The sequence below is a fragment of the Thunnus albacares genome, chromosome 23 (assembly GCF_914725855.1).
Source record: "Thunnus albacares chromosome 23, fThuAlb1.1, whole genome shotgun sequence".
In the NCBI taxonomy this organism is placed as follows: Eukaryota; Metazoa; Chordata; class Actinopteri; order Scombriformes; family Scombridae; genus Thunnus; species Thunnus albacares.
This window is the reverse complement of record NC_058128.1, coordinates 20,596,984-20,620,978: the sequence shown is the minus strand read 5'-3', so window position 1 is coordinate 20,620,978 and position 23,995 is coordinate 20,596,984. Positions and strand designations below refer to the sequence as shown.

Genomic DNA, 23,995 nt, shown 5'->3' with positions numbered 1-23,995 from the left:
ACATTCTCGTGCTAGCTGTCTGTTTTTGTGCCAGTGGACCGTAAAAGCATATACGTTTTTATTGGCCCTCTCTGTGTGCCTGTCATTCAGGGTGTGCATGAAAGTGTGCTGCATGCCTGTGTCAGGCAATCACAGCCGAGTGCCTCCCTTCACTCTCACTGCCAGAGGGGGAAGACAAAAGTCCCGCACTCCAGCTTTAACCTGAGCAATGATATTATCTCTATGCAAATAGTGTGGTATGTTTGCCTTTAAATCATTTCTACTAACTTAATCCAGTCACCCAGGACATTCCTCTGATTGACTGACCATCAACCAAGGCTATAACCAAAGTAAGCAGAGTCACTCCCCTTGCAGTTTAACATGAGGATTCATCCCCAAGTGGCCAAGTCATTTACCCATTGCACCATAATGTAAATACTTATAAAGTAAATACTACTACAGTCTTTTGCAATCTGACACCGTGTCTGTGGGTAAGCTGCCTTAAATGGCTATTTATTAAAAACAGGAGCTAATACCTCAAAAAAGGGAGGAAGAGGAGAGGACAGACAGGTGGACCACGGCCGAGATACCAAGCACCCACTGGTAGAGTGCTGGGAGTATCCTAACTGTGAAAAGGGATAAAAAAAAAATTCAAATAAAAACACAATGCTAACAAACCATACTACTAACAACAGTGACAGGACTCCCAGTATACAGACTACACCTGTGAAAAACTGCTATGAGTCATAGCAAAACAATACTAAAATAACCACTAGAGCACTGTTACAAATTAGGTGCAGCGTAAAGATTAAATTGCGATATTTACATTTACATTATATACCTTGTACCAGGTATCTTTTATCTCACTGTGTTTGAACCCCTACCATTACCCTTACATCACCACTGCATAGGTCATAGTGCCCCCTTGCTACAATAGGAAATGGTGTGTGAGTGTGAGGTGTGAACATCTACAACGTCTAATCTAAACATTCAATCAACAGTTGCAGTTATATTCAGATCATAGACTTAACCTCTTATGATGTCACTGCAGATACACGTCCAGGTTGTGTCTGTAACTCAAATGTTATTTGTTTTCAAGGTTTACTAACAAGAAAATAATTACTCAGTAGGTGTTGTGTGGGTGAAAATCTTTGGCCTGAGTTGGCAGCCCATATGTGGAGTATTAAACAGACAAAAATATCTTTTAATTTTATTTTCAGTTTTTGTATCACTAATAAATGACTGCAGTTGTAGGCTAAATTTACACTTAATTTATCTTAACAACAGAGAAGATCTGTGAATCAGGATGTGTCATCTGTATCAAAATCACCAGAATTTTTAGTTGTCTGTGAACATCTTCAGACTTTATAACATAATTGATTCATAAACTTGGTTGGGTACTGAGCCTGTTGGGAGGCTTTAATACGTTTGTCTTTTGGACTGATACTGCATGCCGAACGTTTGCCAGGTGTAAAAAAATATAGTAAACAGTCAAATTCAAAGTCTGAGTTTCAGGTTTCAGGTTTTTAAATTTTTTTTACTTATCTGAAAGAGTACAGCCATGATGAGAGAGAGATCTGATAATATATTTGATCTAATGTGCTGTATGCTTCTGCATCTTTTTATGCACAGATCTGGGTTGAATCTGAAATATGTAAATAACATGAAAGTACAGAAATATGCCAGGAACAAAGGGTTTCTGCTGCAAGTTACAGTAGTTAAACTTGTTAAAACTATGAAAATGGTTAGAAGCCACATTTAGTTTTCACAATGTGTATGGATTAAAGCTTCAAATGTCATCAAATTCAATCTAAGCATACAAACATTTAATAATCAACATTTAAGCATATCATGTGTCTTACCTCAGCAGAGATTCATTTTTAAGGAACACAGTAAACTCAGATTGATCGTGGAGTGTATCTTGCTGGTTTGCTGGTTTTCTTTGCTTTACATTGGGAAATGATTCTTGTTGAAGCCTGTTCTTCTTAACCACTCCCACATCGCACCGCCCCGACATGGTGCTTTTCTTTTTGTCACAACAGTTGTCTCAGTGGTTTTGATTTTCCTCAATCTGCCCTTACTACTCTCCCCCCGGCCCATTCATGTATTCTGTCGATTGCCCACCAAATGCTGTCTTGACTCCCACACACACCTACTCACCTGTTCTCACTCTGCCTGTCAAATGCTATTTGCCTAACAACCTATGTGGAGTCCTTCTATACGTGCCCCTGTCTTAAATACCATGTTTGTTTTTTTTCTGTTTCCTTGTTCAGCTTGTTTTTCAGCCTGCCTGCCTGCAGGCACCCGTCTTTGAATAGTTGTTGTAGTTATTACGCTTCTGCCTTTAAAAGAGCCTCGAGCTCAGAAGCCAAACACGTACACACATCAGACATTCAAAGTATCACATGTTCAGATAACAAAAACGTAACCGCATGGTGGCACTCTGAACAGCCAATTTTACATTTTGATCAAAATTAAGATAGAAGCCAGACTCTTGGATGAATACACCTCTTGTTGCAGGCCACAGCCATTTTTGAACACAGCTTCCCTCCAGTTTGACTAAAGTCTATTAGGATCAGTCTATTTGGATCAGGTCAGGTCTCCTTTTACTGCCACGGGTCTAACGTCTGAATATCAATATGTTCAATACCCAAGTGGATCCGATTGCACCTGAGTGTATGTGGTATCAACTGTGATCATGTGGTACGTCACAATCACCATGGGGGAAAACGGTGTGTTTTGAGGAAGTGGAGAATGTAAACTGTGTATCACTGCGAAGAACAAGTTGAAGAAAAAGGAGAACAAAGAGGTAAAACAAACCGGTGCATAAGCTACAAACAAACAAAGAAGAAAAAAAGTTCTGACAAGCTGAAGTTATTTTAGAAAAATCAGTTGTCTACAAGATTTATGCTGTTAAATGAATTTTGGATCTTTGGAATTAGATTCACATATTACATTTATTATTAATTTATATTCAATAAAATAAAGAGTAAATAGGTTAGAACATTGCCTTTTGTCAATCTCTCACCCAATTGGCTACAGAAGGTTTTATTGTTGGTGCAGGAGGTGGAATTTTCAGTTATTATTATATGTTATAAATGTGTTTGAAGCATATAAACAAATATTTTTTGTTTCTATTACTTTACATTAATTTTTAGGGCATTATTATTACAGGTTTATATTGCTGCTATGGGTACTGTGCAGCATATTTGTATATTAACGATAAAATACAGGAGTACAGAATAATAAAGTGCAATTTCATTCTTTTAGCATATTGTGTTTTGTGTTCAGGTTTATTTTTACAGTGCAGACTTTTCTTTTCAGTGGCAGAGTGGACAAGGTTGGAGTGTAGCCTACTTAAATAACACCCAGTGGACACTATTAGGAGCCCTAGTTTACCTGAACACTAATCCGAATATCTCATCAGTCATGAGGCAGCAAGTCAATATGCAGACAATGGTGTAGAGCCTCAGTTAATGTTCAGATCATACATCAGAATTGGGAAGAAATATTATCTACTGTGGACTCTTTGCTGGTGTCAGAGAGAATGATTCGAGTTTTTGGAAACAGCTGCTCTCCTAGTATTGTGATGCATAACAGTTTCTAGAGCACACAGAGAATATTGCGAAAAACAAACAAAAAAGTCCAGTAAACAGCAGTTCTGTGGGGCAGAAGCACAAGAGGTGAGAGCAGAGTGGCCAGGCTGATTTAAACTGGCAGGAAGGTGACAGCAACTCAAATAGTCACACAGTTGGGTGCACAAAAGCATCTCAGAACATAAAACTCATTAAATATCAAGGATGAACGACTACAACAGCAAAATGTCCTTATGCCACTGGAATAATTATAGACTTTTAAAATCATAGACTTTTACAGTAATAGTTGTATTTCCTTACTCCTTAAAAGATTTAATATAGAAGAATGAATATAAATTAAGAAAATCGATTTTTAAAAATAAAAAATGACTGTTTTAAGTCAATTCTTAATATTTTTCAAGACAAAAATGAAACAGATTTTTAATTTAAATTTAATGATCTTTTATTAAAAACTACTTTGAGAAGATCTAATTTTAAACTTTCTCCCCTGTCAATTTCCTGTTCATTATTTATCTATTTCATTATTATTATTATCATTATAATTTATTCATTTTAGATAACTGTGTGATTTCATAATGTCCTATGAACCTGTTTTTCTTTTTTCTTTAAATTCTATTTATTCAAGAAATATGAATCAATTAAAATTTTAATGAATTGATTCGTATGAGCAATTAATTAATTAATATAATAAACCCAGGCAATATACTGTGGCCATGCATCCATGGCTGTGGCTCAGTATGATGCATCATAGCTACAAACAAAACAAAACAAAGCAAAACAAAACATGATGTTAGGACATCTCTATTTTGATGCTTTTTTGTGCACTCATTTCGTTTACATTCAAAGTACATGTCTTAATCACTGAAAAATTCAAATGTGTACCTCACTGTTACTTTCCGGATTAATTATGAATGGTGATGGTAAAAATATTAGTAGATGCTAGTAATTAGTATTAGTATTGAGTAGAAGCAGAATACTTCACAACTGCTATCAAACATATATTGACAAGCTACAGCACCAGTCTAGAGAGAAACACACACACACACACACACACACACACTTGTTCATTTCAGTCTTAAAACAAATCTTGATTCTCACACCGTCTATATGGTCCTTAATATAGATCAGTGCTTGTAATATAACTAAACATTGATTAATGGGGAATTAATTTGCTCAAACCTAACGCTACATCAAGACAAAAGTTTGACTTTGAATCAGTCAGATGAATGATGAAATAGCATATTGTTTCCTAATAACTGAAACTAACTGTCAGTGCTGTTTACAACAGTTACTGAGGTTGACAACCTTTTAGCTTAAGAAAACATCATGTTAATAGAGTTATTGTGTATTGTTAGTGCATGTATTTAAAGATCTGTAAGTCCTTTTGTAGCAGGTTTCAATCTTGTGCTTTGACTTTTGTTTGTTAGGATGTCCTGTAGTTTGGATAACAGATTGCATCTTTAAAAATGTTTACAGAACAGTAAGTCATCTAGAAACAGGTGGAAGTCAGACCTTACCAGTTTTTTCAGCCACTTGCTTTGAATTTGATGTCTTTCCATCACCCGACGCCTGGGCTGTCCCTGTGTTTTTCTCTTTCCTCCTTAAACTTTTTTCTTTCGATCCTGAATAAGTTGTACGTACCTTCTTCCTTCCTGAAATACTTTTCTACTTGGCTTCCCTGTGAACAAGTTGTACGTACCTTCTTCCTTCCTGAAATACTTTTCTACTTGGCTTCCCTGTGAACACCAGTATCGTTACACCCTCTTTCCTCACTACTGGCTTTTGTGTCTCACACGCTGCGGAAATGTAAAACGCCCCCCCTTTCAAATTCTGACAAAGCATGAGGCAGAACTGTAACTTGTAGCCTATGGTGTTGAAATCAGCAGTCAAGTTATCTAAACTATTAAGTTACATTAACATAACTGTAATGTAAAGCAGCAGCAGATAAACTGGACGGTTAAAACAACACTAATGTCAATTTAACAAACTTAAGCTCCACTGAAGAGTTTTCCTAGCTACTTACTTCGTTGTATTTTGTGTAATATTATTATTTGATGCCGCACACGTTTGAACTCATTTGTCTGTTCCATGAAAACATCTTCAATCTGCCTGCTAGCTTCAGCACGGAGGGTTTGTTTATTTTAAACAGCAGCGTACCAGGAGCCGGTGGTGGTTTGTTAGTAAGAGAGTATACTTTTAAGACCGTATTCAGACCAAACCAGGCAGTGCGGGCATTTGGGCATATAACTGATGTGAAACAATCAGAAAATCACGTTTTATTGATCTCATTCACCGGCTTTCTCACTACCAGCGCTCCCTCTCTTCATTCACTCTTTAGCTCGCTCGTTCACTCTCTTAATCCCAGAGTTTACAGCTCTGATCAGTCTGATCTCCAGCTGGCCACCGCAGCCTTCGGCCGCAGTGACGTCGGGTTGCGTTTCCCCAAAGATTGAGCTGTCCCTGTGTCTCATACAAGGACACAGGTGTCTAGACAGAAAACAAAACGAACGCGACAAAAACATACAAAAGAAACTGCGGTGGGAAGCCAGTCTCGGCAAATAAAGTAAGTCTGCGGTATTTCTCTATTAGGGAGGTGGCTAAACGACGTCACACACATTAGACATTTTTTTTCGAGCTTCACATAGGCTTACATGTAAAATTATATCCTGCTACACTCAAAACGTTCGGGGCTGAAGTCGGCAAAATTGCCTGGCGACGTTGATGCTTACACCAAACGACTCTGAAGTGATATCACTGTCGCTGACAAATTTCCAATGTCGAAATAAAATGAGAGTTTTGCTAGAGTTGTGGCGAGCTCCTGTCATCTCGATCGTTTGATTAAAGGTGGTCATAAATCTCAGTCTGAGCTGTCTTAAGTCAGTCTTTTTCTCGTCTCGACGTTCCGATAAGATCAAACATGTTTAATATCGGAAGTTTTTTGACTCTCTCCAGCACCAAACGGGATCAGCAAACCTGGTAGTAACGGCCGAAAAAACTCCTCAAATACCGACACACACACACACACACACACACACACACACACACACACACACACACACACACGATAGACGGTAAATTAACAGTGTTATGAGTCGGAGATTAATTCGGCGTGTATCTGATCCACCAACCAGCACTTATTTAAGTGAGAAATCGTAACTTTTGAAACGGTTCGCCTCTCATTCCTACGGTCATCTCCCACGAAAAAGGCTGGTAGCAAGTTGAGACGACAAAATTCAAAATGTTAAGTCTGTACTGAAATACATTTGGTCTGTATGGATTATATTGATATCGGATTGGCAAGAAGACTATCGACATATGACGTCTTCTATCTTGTGTTTCTAGAGTTATGTGTTTTTGTGGACATGTAAGGAATTGTTAATATGTCATTTCTTAAAGGGAGTTTGGCGTAATATCCCAGATAGCAAAAATGATATGGCCCAGATCCGGCCCAGAGCCTCCATAAGTTGTGGGCCAGATATGTAAAACGGACCCGGGCCGGTGTCCTTTGGCACAACGGGCCAATAACGGTGCGGATCCGTTTTTTCACTTCTGGGCCGGCACCGGGCCAGCTCCAGAACGGATGAGATTATTTTGTAGTCATTTGTCCGAAGGTGGGCCAGATCCGGTTCAGTTCTGTACTGGATCCGGCCCAGAGCTTCCATAAGTTCTGGGCCAGATCTGTAAAATGGACCCGGGCCGGCGTCCTTTCTTATCTGGGCCGGCACTCGGCCAGCTCCAGATCGGATCACTTTCTAGCCATTTTGTTCAAATATTTGCTGTATCTGAATTAGTTCTGGGCTAACCTTTATCTTTTCCATAACTAAATTCAAACTAAAAAAAGTATCTCTGGATATAAATTTCTAGAACTATGGTTGCATCATCATAACTGGTTGTTTAAAAAAAAAAAAAAAACAGAAATCATAAGTTATGACAGGAGATGCTGCTTTGTTGGTCGTTCACTGTACACTCATCAGTCAAAATCTGTAATGAAGTGTACTCTACTCATGGTGGATTAACTCCAGAAAAAAGTGAATGAAGCGTGACATGACATCACTTGGGTTTACCTGTGCATGTTGAGTGTAAACTGAGTAAATATAAAATAGTGTAATTATGTCATATGACAATAGCATATGGCATATGAAGAAGAGACGAAGTCCTTTTAAACCCGTAATTTAGAGTGTAACAGAAGCATAATTAATGTAATTGTCAGGGACCAAGCAGTAAGGCTCAAGAACACCAGGTGTGTAGCATAAAACGTTGTTATTTATTTACAAATTAATTTAATCTTAAAATTCAAATTCAAAATACAAAGATCACAAGAGAAAAGTAAAACAGCATAATGAACAATTAACAGGAATAAACAATTAACTAACAACCTTAACCTTAATAGCAACAATACCAACATTATTCACAACCAAACTGTGACACCCCCCCCCCCCCCCCCCCCCCCAAAAAAAAACCCAACAAAACTTCAAATAATTAAGTTTGACCTCTCCCACTGCCTGCTGTCCCTTCCACTTCTTCGTGCCACTTCTTTTGTTGGATCCATGAAAAACAAAAAGTTAGAACATAATTTAAAGCAAGCAAGAAATGACAGAATGTTAACTAAAATGTGTGCATACAAATTAGCAAACTGTCAAAAAATAAAGTGTGTGCTGTAGGAAAAACAAAAGGCTATGTGTACTGTCACCACTTAAAATGTTTGTATGTTAACGGTGCTAAAAAGAAAAAAACTGACACTCAGTATCGGTGTTTAGTGCGGCTACCACAGTAATCAAGAATGCAAAATATATGTAAAATATACAGTACCTTTATGAAGTCAGCCACTGCTGCTAAGTGGAATGTTGTGATGCCTATAAACAACCAATTGTGAAGTTAAAAACACAAAACATAAGTGCTGCTGCAAAAGACTAGCACAATGCTTTATCTGAAATTTACCGTGGTTAATGCTTCTTTAGTCTTGGCACGGTCTTTGCGGCCACCTCCCCGGTCAGATGCCAAGATAGTGAGATAGACTCACATACCATCAGGGTAAACCCCCTGATGGTATGTGAGTCTATCTCACTATCTGGAGCGCTGCTCGCAGATTGGTTCTTCCTTACAGCCCCTGTTGAGAGAGAATGTCCATCACTTTGTAAGACAGATAAGCTGTTAGCGACCGAAATTCTCCATTTTCCACTTAGCCATTCTAATAACCCACTGTTTTGATAGCTGCTTTAGAGGGGTGAAAAAAGTGGCCAATGGGTCAATTAAGTGATAAACAGATTATGCAACAGCTAGGGATGTTAGCAGTTAGCCTTAAGGTTAGCTGTTAGCCTATATGCTACTGGCTATATGAGCAGCTAACGTAACGTTAACAGACAGTAAGATGCGGATGAAAAGCAAGTTGTGGGCGACATTGGTTGTAACATCACTAATAACAAACACAGAGTTGTTTATTCATTATTAATTCTAACTAACTTAGCTAGTTAAGTAAGCTAGCCCGGCTAAAAAGCTAGCCGTTGCCGATATAATATTATTAGCAAGCTTAAATGGGAAGTCAAAACCTTCTGAAATTATGTTAAGAGGCATAAAACCACTTTAAATACTGTTTTGTCACAACATTGTTCGCCTTACCGTAATAAAAATTTTTCCAACGCTGGAAGAAAAGCCGCCAACGGTCTCCTGCTTTTCCTTGGTCTGTTCTGATACAACTGAACAAAAGGAAAAAGAAAAAAAATCGCGCGCTCGTTTCCACGGATCTGGCCCGTAACTACTTTGACTCTGCTGACTGATTGCGAGTCTAACTGACACACCCACTCGTCAGCCTGTATGCGGTCCGTATCTGGCACGGGGATGTAAAACCTGTGAGACTGTAACACGGATCTGCCGGTTTGGAGGCGGATCCGGTCCAGAGTCAGTTGCTATCTGGGATTACCCCGGAAAGTGCAGGGAGCTTCCGTTTAAATCAAGCTGCTAATATGTGTATTTTTAAACGCTTTGCCACCACTACAGAAACACCAGGTAACTCCTACATTATGATACGGTTGGCTGACGTCGACTGCTGTAAGTTATTGGTTTGATTAATGGGTTACAGTCTAATAATGTGCGTTTGTATTGATTACTGACGGTGGCTGATTGTTCTCACTTTACAACTGCCTGTTTTAAAACCACCTCCCTAATTAAACATGATGTGCTTGATGGTGATAATGGTGACCCCTGATGAAACTCGAGAGCTCACCATTCTCGTTTCGTCTCGCTTCCCCTTTTACAAGTCACATCATAATTTATTCATCTAGAAAAAGCTACCATCTCTCTGTCTGTCACTTGTCGTGTGTGTGCAGTGCATTTACTGTTTTTTTCACACATAATTTCAGGCCAGTTGGAGGAGTTAAACCTGTGATTTTCTGCCTCTGTATTATTATCCAGGCTGCTGCTGTTTCTGCTATATTTCTTGCAGTTTGCAGGGTGTCCAAACAGAAATACTCCAACATCCAGCAGCTGAATGCTGTGTCCAGATAGTTACTGGTTGAAATTGGTTTCTGTGGGCAGCTTAATAAACTGTGTAGCTGTTTTAAAGTTTTATTCACTAACCAAGACCACTCCTTCTAGAATATGGATTTAATGGTTTATTGGGAGTGTGATGGAAGAGCAGGGTGAAAAGGAGGAAGGATAGTTAGAGGGATGGTTGAAGAGGGAAGGATGGATGGGGGAAGGGAGAGGGTCGGGGGTGTGAGGATGCGGGGGTGAGGGTCGAGGTCGTGGGATGCGGGATGAGGGGGTAGGGGTCGAAGGGATGAGGGTCGAGGGATGGGGAGAAAGAAGAGCAGGCGGGAAAGAGGGGAAGGAGGGCGTGGATAGGAGAGTGATAGACGAAAGGAGGAGATGCGTCGACGTCGGGGAGGTAAGTGGGAACAGGGGTTGAAACTCAGGGTGGGGGTGCTGTCTCGATGATCTGGCATCTGTACGAGGCCCCCAAAGAGACTTCAACCAGAGAGGCGAGAATGGGATTTCTTAATGTTATCCGGGTCGTGATGGATGTAGGTATGAGAGTGGGACGAGGCTGGGCATGGTGCTCCGGGAATCCGGGAAATTGATTCCGCTGAGGTAGGTCTGTATGGTGGAAGACTTGATCTTGAGTTGAGTGTGGGAGAATGTAATGAAGCAGGAGAGAGTAAGAATGTCCGGTGAAGGGAATGGGAGTCCGTGGGAGACGTGAAAGGTTTTAAAGGAATTCCAGTCGGTGAAGTATGGAGATAGTGTTCGAGGGGTGACGCTGTTGATGATGTTGTCCCGTGAAGTGGTGACCAGTTGTTCCAGTTGCGGGTTCAGTTGTAGATTGTGGCTGAAAACGGTGGGACTGGAGTTGGAAGAGGGTTGGAGGCTGGAGCTAGTTGTCTGAATTTCTGAAACATGAAACGAGAGAGTGAATCGGCGATTGCGTTTTTGTGGCCTGGAATGTGGAGTTCTCGGATGATGAACTGGTGCTGGGCTGAAACCAATGTGAGCTTGCGCACAAACTGCATGATGTCCAGATTGTGTGACCGGCCTTTGTTGAGGATGTCGACGACGGCGCTGTTGTCAGAGTGGATGGTGATGGTCTTTTTGGACCATTCATGCCCCCAAAGAATGGCAGCGATGACAATCGGGTACATTTCTGAAATGGTGGAGGAAGGGGCCAGGGAAGAGAAGTCGGGTGGCCATTCGGCAGAGAACCATCTGCCGCCGTAGTAACCACCAAAGCCGACTGAAGGGGCGGCGTCGGTGTATAGCTGGATGTCATTGGCATCTGTAACGTGGACGTCGTAAAAGAAGGAGATGCCGTTCCAGGAAGAGAGGAACTGGTGCCACATTTTTAGTTCCATCTTGCACGCGCTGTCTAGCGTGACGTGGTCGTGGATGGATGGGACGGCGGTGGCTATGGAGAGAAGGTGTGACAAGAAAGATCGGCCCTGAGGGATGATGCGGGTGGTGTAGTTGAAATGGCCCAGCAGAGAGAGTAATTGACGTTTGGTGCATGTGTTGGCCATGAGAAAGTTTTGAATGAGTAGAGAAATGCGGTGGAGTTTCTCAGTAGGCAGAGATGCTTGGAGTGTAATGGAGTTGAGGGTGATGCCGAGGAATTCCAAGGATGTGCTTGGGCCTTCTGTTTTCTCTGGAGACGGGAACGCCGAGATCAGTGAATGCGGAAATCGTTGTGGTGAGACCGTATGACGGGGGCGAGGACGGTGGCGTGACCGTGAGGAAGTCGTCAAGTAGGTGGATGACGTATGGGAGTTTATAATTGTTGGAAAGAATCCAGCAGAGGGCTTCGGACAATGAGTCGAAAATTTTTGGGCTGCTCTTGCAGCCGAAGGTTAGACGCACGGCAAAATAGTATGCGCTCTTCCAGGAGACCCCGAAGAGGTGCCAGTAGTCGGGGTGGATGGGGAGGACTTTGAAAGCACTTGTGATATCCGCCTTGGACAACCATGCTCCCTGGCCCGCGAGTCGGATGAGGGAAATGGCGTGGTCTATGGTGGCGTATTGCATGGAAAAGTCCAGGCTGGGAATCAGGCTGTTAATGCTTGGAACAGTGGAACCGTGGGGGGACAAGAGGTCGATGATGAGCCTCTTTTTCCCAGAGTACTTCCTGGTTGCCACTCCGATTGGGCTGACTCTGAAAGACGGGAAAGGGGGGCTGGAGAAAGGGCCAATCATGAAGGCGTCATCAACTTCTTTTTGCAGTAGTCTGTCAACTGTGGTGGGTTCAGACAGGGCTGATTGCAAGTTGTTGCATATGTGAGTGGACTCAGGCGTAGCCTGCAGACCCGGATGGAAACCGTAAGTGAAGCCCTGAATGAGGAAGTTGACGAACTGGGTGTCTGGATGGTTTTGTAGGGCGGTGGCTAGGGCGTTGATGTTAACGGGGGTATTGAGATGCTTACACAGCTGTTGCTTTGTCGGGTTGTGTGGGCATGCGGCTCTGGCGTGGGCTCCCCCGCAGAATGAACAAGTGTGGAGGAATTTGCAGCTGGAGGAGCTGCAACTGAGGTCGTTGAAGTTATTGCAGATCATCCGTCCTCCCTGGTAGAGGACAGGTCTCCCTCTCCTGTCCGTGCCTTTGGGGAGGGGGCCGAGGATGGACGGGTGATCTAAGGCAGGTTTGGGGGTGATAGATGGTGGGGGAGCCACCGATGGCAAGTAGTGTGGCATGGCTGGGCTTCGCTTGTCTGTTACCGAGGCGCGGGGCAGGGGGGCGGAGAGGGTGCATGCTGCAGCGGGATGGGAAGGGGCGCCGCACGTTTCGCAGTGCAGAGAAGCGCGAGCTGCGAAAACTTGGCAGTATAGCTCGTGGTCCAATGTTCACCAGTACGTGCTCTGGTTGAACTGTTGGAGGCGACCGGCGGCTTGGGAGGCGAAGAGGATATGATAGGTATAGAAACCGTTGCCGCCGAAACGCAAGGCCAGGTCAAGAATTAATGACAAGTAATCATCGAGCTCGGACCTGCGGTCGGGGAAGGCTGAACAAATTATGTCTCTATACAATGAGAACGCAAAAGCGAACTCGGCGACTGTGAGGTCCTTGGAGCGAGCAGGAAGTGGCTGTTTAAGTTCCGAGGGGCCGGATGAGGTGAGCAGTTCCCTGGGGATGTGAGGATTAATTGATGTAGGGTGAATGAGTTGAGCGAGATCAATGTAATTACCGGTTAGGATCTGCTGCCTGAGGGTGGGAGACACGGGGGAGGGCCGGGCGGATGCTAGGGGGCGCACTGGTGGCTGGGCGGCGGCCAGGGTGTAGCTGCTGGATGGAGATGTGGGAGCCAGGAAAAGGCTGAGGCTGGCCGTGTGTAAGGCTGTAGGATAAGGAGGTGCAGGTGCTGTAGTACGGGTAATGCTAGAGTGCGGGTCGTGGGGAGCCGGGGGGTAGGGGAGGAGACAGGGAGGGTGAAAAGAAGAAAGAGGAGGAACAGGTTGGGTGTAACTCGTGGAGCTGCTGGGGCCCGCTGTTGTTTGTGCTGTCTGAGCGGCTGCCGTGGTTGGTGCGGGTGGAGGAGCAGCTGAGACGGCCGGGAGGGAAGGAGCAGCAGAGATAGGAGCCAGAGAGGAGGAAGGGATGCTGGGGTGATGGAATGTATATGCATGGGATGTAAGTGCGGCTGAAGAGAAAGTAGGAGGAGGAAATGGCTGTGGAGCAGAGAGAGCCTGCATAGGGTTAGAAGCAGACTGTACTGGGGAGGCTGAGGTTGCTGAGGAGGAAGGTGTGCGTGTGGCGGAGCGACGTGCCATGACGTCACGGACGTCGTCGCACACGCGACGTCGGGAACCCGGAAGATCGTGGGAAGATGGACGGGAGAGAGTGCTGTCCTGCAGGGAGTTTGTGTATAATTGAAACAGTCTTGCCTTGTTGTCGGTGCGGTGGAAGGGAATGTTATTTTGGCTGAGGAAATGCTTTAAGCGAGCGACGGTCCGCTCGGACGTGTTTGGGGCCGAGGAGCGGTCCGTACATCGGTGGCGAGGAGAGCGCTGCGCGCGGTGGCTGCTCCTCTTGGGCGGGCTCCGGGATCTCGAGCGAGGCTGGAGTGAGCGTCGGGAATAAGTAGCTTCCTTCCCCTGGAGCCGCTGGGGACGGAGGATGAGGGCCGAGAGGCCGGGATGAGGGAAACCGAGGAGCGCAGGCGAGGCTGCCGGAAAGATCGGACGCCGGGGGACTCCGGGACTTCGAACGAGTCCTCGTCCGAAGCGTTGAGGAGCAGTTCGAGGTCCATGATGTGAGAAAGAAGTTTTAAGTTTATGCTGGTGTGTCACAGGGTGCTTGCAAGCTGAGACAAAGGGGAGAGGAGCGGATATGGTGTGTCTAAATACCCTGTGGTGCGGAAATGGGTTGCGTACAAGGCGTGGTCTTTGGTTCCCGAACTTTGTTTATAAATCTATAAACTTCATAAGTTGTAAAAATACCTTGTTTTCCTGTGCTTCCTGGAAAACCTGTACATTTAAGGTTATTTTCAACTACAGGATGACACCCTCTTGTTTCAGCTGTCAGATTTCTACATTGGGTCTGTAATGTTGTAAGCAGGCTTTACAAACAGCATGTTTTTTTTTTATAGCACAGGCATGTATTTTAGATTGCAAATTTCCAATGTCGAAATAAAATGAGAGTTTTGCTAGAGTTGTGGCGAGCTCCTGTCATCTCGATCGTTTGATTTAAGGTGGTCATAAATCTCAGTCTGAGCTGTCTTAAGTCAGTCTTTTTCTCGTCTCGACGTTCTGATAAAATCAAACATGTTAAATATCAGAAGTTTTTTGACTCTCTCCAGCACCAAATGGGATCAGCAAACCTGGTAGTTACTAAGGTAACGGCCGAAAAAACTCCTCAAATACCGACACACACACACACACACACACACACACACACACGATAGACAGTAAATTAACAGTGTTATGAGTCGGAGATTAATTCGGCGTGTATCTGATCCACCAACCAGCACTTATTTAAGTGAGAAATCGTAACTTTTGAAACGGTTCGCCTCGCATTCCTACGGTCATCTCCCACGAAAAAGGCTGGTAGCAAGTTGAGACGACAAAATTCAAAATGTTAAGTCTGTACTGAAATACATTTGGTCTGTATGGATTATATTGATGCCGGATTGGCAAGAAGACTATCGACATATGACGTCTTCTATCTTGTGTTTCTAGAGTTATGTGTTTTTGTGGACATGTAAGGAATTGTTAATATGTCATTTCTTAAAGGGAGTTTGGCGTAATATTACCCCGGAAAGCGCAGGGAGCTTCCGTTTAATTCAAGCTGCTAATATGTGTATTTTTAAACGCTTTGCCACCACTACAGAAACATCAGGTAACTCCTACATTATGATACGGTTGGCTGACGTCGACTGCTGTAAGTTATTGGTTTGATTAATGGGTTACAGTCTAATAATGTGCGTTTGTATTGATTACTGACGGTGGCTGATTGTTCTCACTTTATAACTGCCTGTTTTAAAACCACCTCCCTAATTAAACACGATGTGCTTGATGGTGATAATGGTGACCCCTGATGAAACTTGAAAGCTCACCATTCTCGTTTCGTCTCGCTTCCCTTTTTACAAGTCACATACCATCTCTCTGTCTGTCACTTGCCGTGTGTGTGCAGTGCATTTACTGTTTTTTTCACACATAATTTCAGGCCAGTTGGAGGAGTTAAACCTGTGATTTTCTGCCTCTGTATTATTATCCAGGCTGCTGCTGTTTCTGCTATATTTCTTGCAGTTTGCAGGGTGTCCAAACAGAAATACTCCAACATCCAGCAGCTGAATGCTGTGTCCAGATAGTTACTGGTTGAAGTTGGTTTCTGTGGGCAGCTTAATAAACTGTGTAGCTGTTTTAAAGTTTTAAAGTTGTAAAAATACCTTGTTTTCCTGTGCTTCCTGGAAAACCTGTACATTTAAGGTTATTTTCAACTACAGGATGACACCCTCTTGTTTCAGCTGTCAGATTTCTACACTGGGTCTGTAATGTTATAAGCAGGCTTTACAAACAGCATTTTTTTTTTTATAGCACAGGCATGTATTTTAGGCAAACAGCTTTTTTCAGTGCAAGCACAACTCATTTGCATTTTATAAGGCTCCCTTTTATTACTGGGCTCTTGTTTAGTGTATTTAATATTGTGTGATTGCAGGTTTCCGCTGTGGTGCCATGGTGCCATGACGTTTTAATGCTGTACCCTACAACAATCATGGCCTTATAGTTTACTAAGAAACATTAATAATCCATTACTTACAGTTCAAAACTTGGAGCTTACAGCTTGTCCTTTACAGTAAGTTACTCAACGGACAGTAAAAAGAATCCACTTGTTTATCCACTGTAAATATTGTACTTCAGAGATCAAGGTTTTATATACAAAAGATATTTTCAGTTTACAGAGTACGATGCAATTTTAAAAGATTAAATTACCTAACAGTATATAAAGTAGTTAAATATAGCTTTTCTTCACAGCCACAACATAAAATGTTACATAATGCATTTGTAACAATTATCTAGTAATATAATGTGACACTAACAGGGGTCATTCTGCTGCCAGTTGACTAATTTTACTTTAGATATTTTAAGTATATTTTGCTGCTATACTTCTGTACTTTAACCTAGGTAAGATTTTGAACACCAGACTTAACTTGTAGTGGAGTAATTGTACCTAAAGGTATTGCTACTTCTACTTCAGTAAAAGGCCTGAATACTTACTCCATCGTGGAAAATAAAACCCACTTGATAACATTAAATCAAAATAAGATAAAATAAAGTGAAAATACTATACATAGAATGTGTACTTCAGTGATGGTAATTTGAGACTTAATAAGCGAAAACTCAGAAAGTATTTCACCATGTGTACACAATATGTAAATCGGCACCTAGGTCTCTGAAGCCATAAGCAAACAGAACCTCCCTTTTCCCAACAGACACAGACTCATCACCAGTCTTGATTAATCGAAATAAATGCCTGACTCTCCCTTGATCTAACAGTGTATTGGCTCAGATGTGTGATCATAAACATTATGTTAATTATAATGAGTTATATCTTGATTTAAATCCATTTTGTACAATGAAGGTTTATTTCTAATAGAATAAATGTGACGGCTCCTATATGTATTTATAATATCAATATATCACAGTAAGTGGTATCAAACTGATTTTAGATCACTTCATAAAGTGATGAAAACGCCATGGTCAGGTGTTGCAGGTCTTAGTATCTGCTCTATCTATAGTTTAATTTTATGGATTTACATAATATTTCTATTACAAGTTACAAGTAACTGTGTTATAATATTATTATAGTTGTCTTTTTTTCCCCAGATCATTTTCTTGGTGTGTTCTGTTGTGTGCCATCGGTTAAAGAGTAAGTATTACTCAATATTAGTCTGTCTATATTTATTAAGTGATGTAAAACACATCCTCTTACAATGAAAGATAGCCACACATTACCTCTCCCCTTTGCGGTTTTGAGTGTGCAAAGTTTGGCTTTATGCTTCCTGTTTTTTTGCTTCAATTCTTGTAGAGAACATTGCACAATTTGAAGGTTTGAGTTCAGTTACCAAACAGAGGCGTGTCCAGAATGTTCTTTGTGAGTTCGAAACTCCACAAAAATGCGACCCTGACCCCAATGTCGCCATTCCCAATTAATCTCGTGGGGCAAATTATGAAGAAACGCATGATGAAGAAATGACTTGTGATACCATCTCAGTAACTGAAGGCAACAAATGCAATGACATTGATGACAATGGCAATGACAGATTTGGTGAATGTCTCAGCAGCTTTAGGGAGGAGGAAGATTTTTTCTGTGACGCTCATGACAGTTGCAACTTTGATAACGTGCCTGATAAACTGTGCCAGTGGGTGTAACAGTCTGGAGTGACACAAAATGCAGTTGATAGCCTACTTAAAATTTTAAATAAACACATCCCCATACTTCAAAAATGCTCAAGAAGAAAACATTACATTCACATGAAGTTAAAACAACTGACAGTGGGGAGTATGTCCACTTTGGCATATTGGAACATTTGCTCCAAAACAAAGAAGGACTACTGTCACAAACTGACACAGTCATGTTACAGGTGAACATAGATGGACTGCCTATATTTAAAAGTTCTCCAAAGCAATTTTGAGTAAATTCCCTTTTGAAAAGGATCCATTTGTGATAGGTATTTTCTGTGGAAACAGCAGCAAACCACACAATCCCAATCAATACCTGCATGACTTTGGCTTCTGATGAGGTTTTTCCTGTGGGGTTGAGGAGATGGTGTACAATGTTTACTGTCTGTGTTATCTGGCAGATGTGAGAAGGTTTGGTCCATTAGATTGTGTGTCTACATTTCCTTTTGAAAACTTCCTAGGCCGCTTTAAGAGAAAGGTTAGTAAGTCACAACACATTCTCCAGCAGATACCAAATGTTGTAGAGAGGTAGTCCACACAGAAGAAATCATCTTACTGCCCAGCTAAACTTGGTGGAAAAAACTCAAATGGACCAACAGTGCCAAATGTTGCTTAAGCCACACAATACAAGAGGACCACACTTGAAAATGCTGTAACAAAATGTAGTACAGGAGACAACTGTGTGATGATTGGTGGACAGTTTGGCTTGGTTAAGAACATCTTGTATGACACCACCACAGAGGAAACTTTCATTCTGTTGAGACGATTTTTAGGTCTGGTCCCACTGTACACAGAACCAATTAACTCACAAGACGCTGGCATCCACACAGCTTGTGAGCTTGATGCAGAGGTCAAAGTGTACAAGCTTTCTGATATCGAGACAAAATGTGTTCTGCTGCCACTTGGATTGGATGGGCAACAACTCCTTTGCTTTATTTGTATTAGAATGTATTATATGTGTCTGTGTGCCTGCCTGTTTTTGATCCCTTCTTCAGGAAGTTGCAGTACAATCATCTGCCAACCAAGACGACTTCATTTAACCTATTGTACACAAAAAGTTCAGTTTACTCATTAGGAGGAGTACCACTCAGCCTGTAAAACAGTTGTTCAGTATCATCTGTGGCTCTGGAGGAAGGAAGCTTTCCAAAGTTTGAAAAAACAACCCTGATTATATCATCTCAGTTTGGGCTTGAGAAAAGATTTGTAACAATCTGTGTTACAAACTGGAGAAGTGGGGTTTTTAAGAGGTGACAATTTAGGAGGCAAGGGATTTCTGTTTAAATATGCCATCCAGTTGCATTATGGGGAATGTAGGATCCAGCATTTTTGGAGCTTGATCCAAAGTCAGGATATCTTGGCCTCTGTTGCGCCGATTTTAACCATTCTTTTTAGTCTGTCTCTTTTAATATGTCTCTTTTGAGTCCCCCAACAATGTGGAAGTGCAATTCTAAATTGCTGGAGTACAATTATTCCAATCAACCCTATGATTGACACTAGATTAGAGCCTTTAAAAGCCCATATGCTGCCTCGCCCAATTTTTCCCAGCCTGCATGAGTATTGTCTCCTCACAACAGTCTTATGCACTTTTCCCTCCTTTTACTTTCAATAATAAATATGGAGTATTTACTTTTGAGCCCTCCTTAATGATTGTTTTGGTTATTCCCCTAGGAAGAGTTTGTTTGGTTCTCTCAGTGGTGTGTTTAAGTAGCATTTTGCTTCTTTTGTTTTTTTCAACAGTAGCTATTTACAGTAAATTGTTATTTTAGGGGTTAGGAGTAAATCCTGGTAAGGGTAAGGTAGGCGCCAAGTGAATCCTGGTTGGAGATTACAGTCTTTGTTGGGGGTACACTGTTCAGTGCCTTTGGCCCAGTCTCAGGCTGATGGTGCTGTGCTGTGTTTAAAATTGCCTCGAGCCTGGCACGCCTCAAAGAAGACAGTCAAGATTAAGGCAGTATCCTGTGAGGAACTGGGGTTTGCTCATCACCCATAGCCTGCTATCAAATCTCCTAGGTGGTAGTTAACTGCTTTGTATTATTGTAAGGGGTAAAGGGAGACAGTAGCTGGCTTAAGCTGTCATGATGAGTGTCAGCAACTTGGCAGGTGGTCAGGGTACAGCCGTTTTGTTAATAAGCACTAAAGCTTATGCTTTTGTTAGTTGTGTGTCTGATCTTTGTTTGAATCACAACCAAATGCCATGTAATTCAATTTTCAATTAAACTGTACATTAGACCTCACCTGATTATGTGCAAATAAATAAATAAAAAGATAAAATTATTAAATAGACTGAGAAACAGAAATGACTACACAGATTCTATATAAATGCGTAATAAATATTTAAATTAATTCATTTTACATTATTTTGTTTTAAAAACATGTAGCCTACACTTCACTCAGCTAAATCCTGACTGATCTCCCCTACTTCTGACTTAACAAACCATCTACTCACATAAATCTCGATGACTCAACTCATCTATCCACACAAGATGCCAAACTATGCTGGTTTAAAACTCAAGTTAGTATTTATCAGAAGTTATTCTACTTTTAAATTCTTTTTTTTTAATGTATATTATTAAATAATCATTCTAATTAACAATGTCTTATCTTTTTTCTTCAATAAATAAGATGACCTCATCTTTCTTCCATGTTGTGGATTTCATGGGACGGGGAGAGGTGGAAGTGGTCAGCACTATGTGGATGGCTGGAGAGGATGCCTGCTCTTAACATCAGTATAAATTCCCCAATGATATAAAGTGAGCTCAGCTGTAGCATGAGAACCCAGGAGCTGACTGGGAAACATGCAATGTGCACTCACGCTACAAAACACGTAAGTCATTTAGAAAATGTTGCTGTTACATTCGGGGTGCACTCACTGCAGCTGTACCATTTTGAAGTAGTGCCTGTGCCATGTCTTGCAAACTCAATTTTTACCCCTACCATTTGTTAAATTAGGTATGGACATGCTCCCATCTGATTGGTGACGACAACAGGTGCATGAAGTTGTGTCAGGGTGCTGAGGTGGAGCACTATGGGATTAACCTGTAGCTCGATAGAGGCCAGAGCCTGCACAAAACAGGTGTTTGTTTAACTCACAACAGAGGCCTCTGATCATACATTGTGAGTGTTATATGTGCCAAACTACAGAGCAGCTGTTAGGGTACACAGTCATGGGGTCCACAGACATCTATTTACTATAGTTCATCAATGATAGATGTGTTGTATGACCTATTCTAACCATTTGTTATCTTTTAAAATGCAGTTTCACCTTGCTCTACCTTAAAGTATCTAAGACTACCTGAAGAATTTTTCATTTGTAAAAACGTGAAAATAAAAGTTCAGTTCATCATGTTTGATTTGCCAATCAAAGCAACCCTGAAACTGTGCATATTTTCCTTCTTCTACAGTGGATTATGAGAACACCAGATGAAAGCCAAAAAGGCTAGACAACTTCTCATCTCAATTATGAAAGTGACAGCATGCTGGGAAGTATAATCAGTGAGTTTCTTTGTTTTCGCATTGATTATTTAAAGCAAACACTGGTCGAGGAAGTACTCAGATCCTTTACTTAAGTAAAAGTAATAATACAACAATGTAAAAACAAATAACAAGTTAAAGTCCTGCATTCAAAATTACATTATATTATTCGATTGTTATTACTATAACATCAATGTGTAAGCAGCCTTTTACTGTTTACAACTATTGTGAATGTTGTGTTGAGGTGGAGATAGCTCAGTTGTAAGTAGTTGTCTGTAGCATGAGTGAGATGTCTCACTATAGGGATACACCCCCTCGCATATTCACAGAAGTACTCACAGTATACCATTACAGCAGCCCTGAGTGGCTGGAAATCATGACGTCTGTGTCAGGGCAATGCGCCTTTATATATATGACTAACACAGCGTTCCAGGTTTCAGGTGAACAGAATACAGATAAACAGAAGATAGAGGCTAGAAAGAAAAGCCAACAATCTGGCAAGGAGTGAGTGGGAAAGGGCCGGTTAAATACTGCAGGGCTGATGAGAGGGGTGCAGGTGTGTAGATGGGTGGGTTAGTCAGGTGATGGGGAAAGGAGGGAAAGTCAGAGGGCATCTGGTGGACAGCTCAAGGATGGCAGGTCTGGGAAGTTGGAGGAAAGTACAAGGCCTTTGAGAAGTGAGCAGGGGCTGTAGACAGAGACAGAAAGCACTGCAGAGGGCTTGGGATGTGAATATGGCTGAAGGGAGGGAGTGAGGAGCAGATTTTGACAGACTAGTGCTTCTGTGACTACACAAGGGGGGCTACAGTGAGACATCAAAACGAATGCTTTCTTAAAATAAGTGAAAAAAATCAATTAGTGCAGAATAGCAGTGATTAGTAAAGGACCTGGTAGCTATAGCTGTTAAACAAATGTAGTAGTTGAGTAAAAAGTACAATATTTCTCTCTGAAATGTAGTTAAGTAGAAGTACCATAAAGTGAAAATATTTAAGTAAAGTACAAGTACCCCAAAATTGTACTTGAAGTAAATGGAAAGTTACATTCTCTCTCTGTCTAAAACTAATTAACATGTGCTTACATACTCTTTTACATTCACTAACATACATAATTAAGATATATCATTATTTTGAAATTTTGTATGTAATATTTTATTTATTTTTATTTACACCAGACCAAACTCACAGTACCCATAGTGCTATTTTTGAAGAAGACATCAATCAATTATGTAAATCAATGTCAGCCTTACACAAAGAAGCACCTGTACTGTACAGAGATATTGTTTCACTTTTCCTTATCAGCACAGATCAATGAATCTCATGAGTACAGAGAACAAATCAGGTATTTTCCTTTCCTATCTAAATATGTCATAGCACTGACTGCTGCAGCAGGCTTATGCAAGACCTGATATGAACTCATACACAATGTCAGACCCAATGTCCAAAATATTATTCTGGAATGTGAGACAAATGTTCAGATGATTCTAAACTGGATTTTACATTATGAATGACACCACTGCATCAACCTTTCTTAGTCATGCTGAGTAATCTTAAATCAATGCTCTGCAAAAGCAAAGTGTGCAACATTATTGACGGTCACCCTCTATGCTGTCAGATGGTCTGCGATGGAAGTTGCCTGATATCAAACATTGAGGCAAAATGGCCAGGTTCTGTCCATGATTCCAGGATCTTTCGTACATCATCACTGTCCCAGAGGTTTGCACAAGGCAAGAGAATGTTGTTACTGCCCAAAGGGTTTTTACTTTTGGAGTAATATATATGTTGCACACTCATAAATGTGGGACTTTGAAATGAGGGAGAAGGTGTAGTCATTTTTAGGAATTCAAAGTGGTAATTATAGTTCTTTTCTGGAAAACTGTATCAGGTACACATCATTGTTCCAATTATTATAAGTCATAAATACATGTGTGGAGGGGATCATTAATCTGTTTACCATAAGAATGTCATGTATACTGAACAAATGTATTGTATTCTGCAGGGGAGTTAAATGGAGTCCTTCTTGGGGACAGAGGATATGCTTGCATGCTGTACCTGCTGACACTTTACCATGAACCAGCAACAGACGCAGAGAGGGCTGTCAACGGTACCCACACAAGAACGAGGACACGGATAGAGATGGTGTTTGGCCAGCTGAAATCAAGGTTTCAGTGCTCAGGGTTACTCCTGACAGGGCCTGTGACATTATTATTGCCTGTGCAGTCTCTCACAACATTGCCACTCTGCGTCACGAGAGGCTGTCCACAATGTTGCTGGAGGAGCAATGGGAGGACATTGTCCCAGCCCTTCAGGAACACATGGATGGAAGAACAGTGAGGGACCTTTACTAGAACACCTGATTCAGTTGATCCCCATTTTAATCATGGTCACCCCTGTTTTGGAATGATCCCTTTTATTTGGAAGCGTTGCATGTATAATTTCAGAAAGAAGAGTGTGCCTAAGTTGTATTGAAGTCATATGTTAATCATTCAATTAATATTCATTATATTTTGTTCAAGCTGTGAAAACAATAAAGAATAAAAGCATTGCAGTCCAAACCATGGCTTTCTGCTGTGT

The 23,995-nt window shown here is 41.5% G+C and overlaps 2 protein-coding genes and 1 pseudogene across 17 annotated transcripts in view; 1 reads left to right on the top strand and 2 right to left on the bottom strand.

Annotated features, from left to right (window-relative positions):
- Positions 1–15,044, bottom strand: part of LOC122974849 (NXPE family member 3-like) — a 21,577-nt gene extending 6,533 nt beyond the window's left edge. The window contains exons 1-4 of one of the 6 annotated variants that reach the window (XM_044342860.1): positions 14,873–15,044; positions 5,275–6,548; positions 5,093–5,219; positions 516–605 (exon numbers count right to left, since the gene is read on the bottom strand). The gene's annotated coding sequence lies outside the window, so the exon portion shown is untranslated. The other 5 variants (XM_044342856.1, XM_044342859.1, XM_044342858.1 and 2 more) reach the window with 5 other exon arrangements.
- Positions 10,802–12,749, bottom strand: LOC122974709 (annotated as a pseudogene).
- Positions 14,168–23,995, top strand: LOC122974850 (putative nuclease HARBI1). 11 transcript variants are annotated; one of them, XR_006400462.1, is made up of 7 exons: positions 14,168–14,305; positions 17,379–17,421; positions 20,438–20,466; positions 20,577–20,778; positions 20,904–21,446; positions 22,724–22,763; positions 23,037–23,148. XR_006400462.1 is itself a non-coding variant. In XM_044342862.1 (3 exons), the coding sequence occupies exons 1-3, from the start codon at positions 20,722–20,724 to the stop codon at positions 23,753–23,755; spliced, it is 504 nt and encodes a 167-aa protein (XP_044198797.1). In that variant the 5' UTR covers positions 20,475–20,721; the 3' UTR covers positions 23,756–23,995. The 11 variants fall into 11 exon arrangements, 1 of the variants encoding a protein (XP_044198797.1); XR_006400456.1 differs by lacking the exons at positions 14,168–14,305; positions 20,438–20,466 and adding an exon at positions 14,318–14,887 and having other exon boundaries at positions 20,904–21,027; positions 21,356–21,446; XR_006400464.1 differs by lacking the exons at positions 14,168–14,305; positions 20,438–20,466 and adding an exon at positions 14,318–14,887 and having other exon boundaries at positions 20,904–21,068; positions 21,356–21,446.

What these genes read in the sequence shown, in the direction of transcription:
- LOC122974850 (XM_044342862.1), top strand. Translation starts at nt 20,722, where the DNA reads ATGAGAACCCAGGAGCTGACTGGGAAACATGCAATGTGCACTCACGCT. An exon ending in GCACTCACGCTACAAAACAC is followed by an intron (nt 20,779 to 23,036) that starts GTAAGTCATTTA and finishes CTATGCTGTCAG; the next exon opens with ATGGTCTGCGATGGAAGTTG. An exon ending in GTCCCAGAGGTTTGCACAAG is followed by an intron (nt 23,149 to 23,420) that starts GCAAGAGAATGT and finishes TGTATTCTGCAG; the next exon opens with GGGAGTTAAATGGAGTCCTT.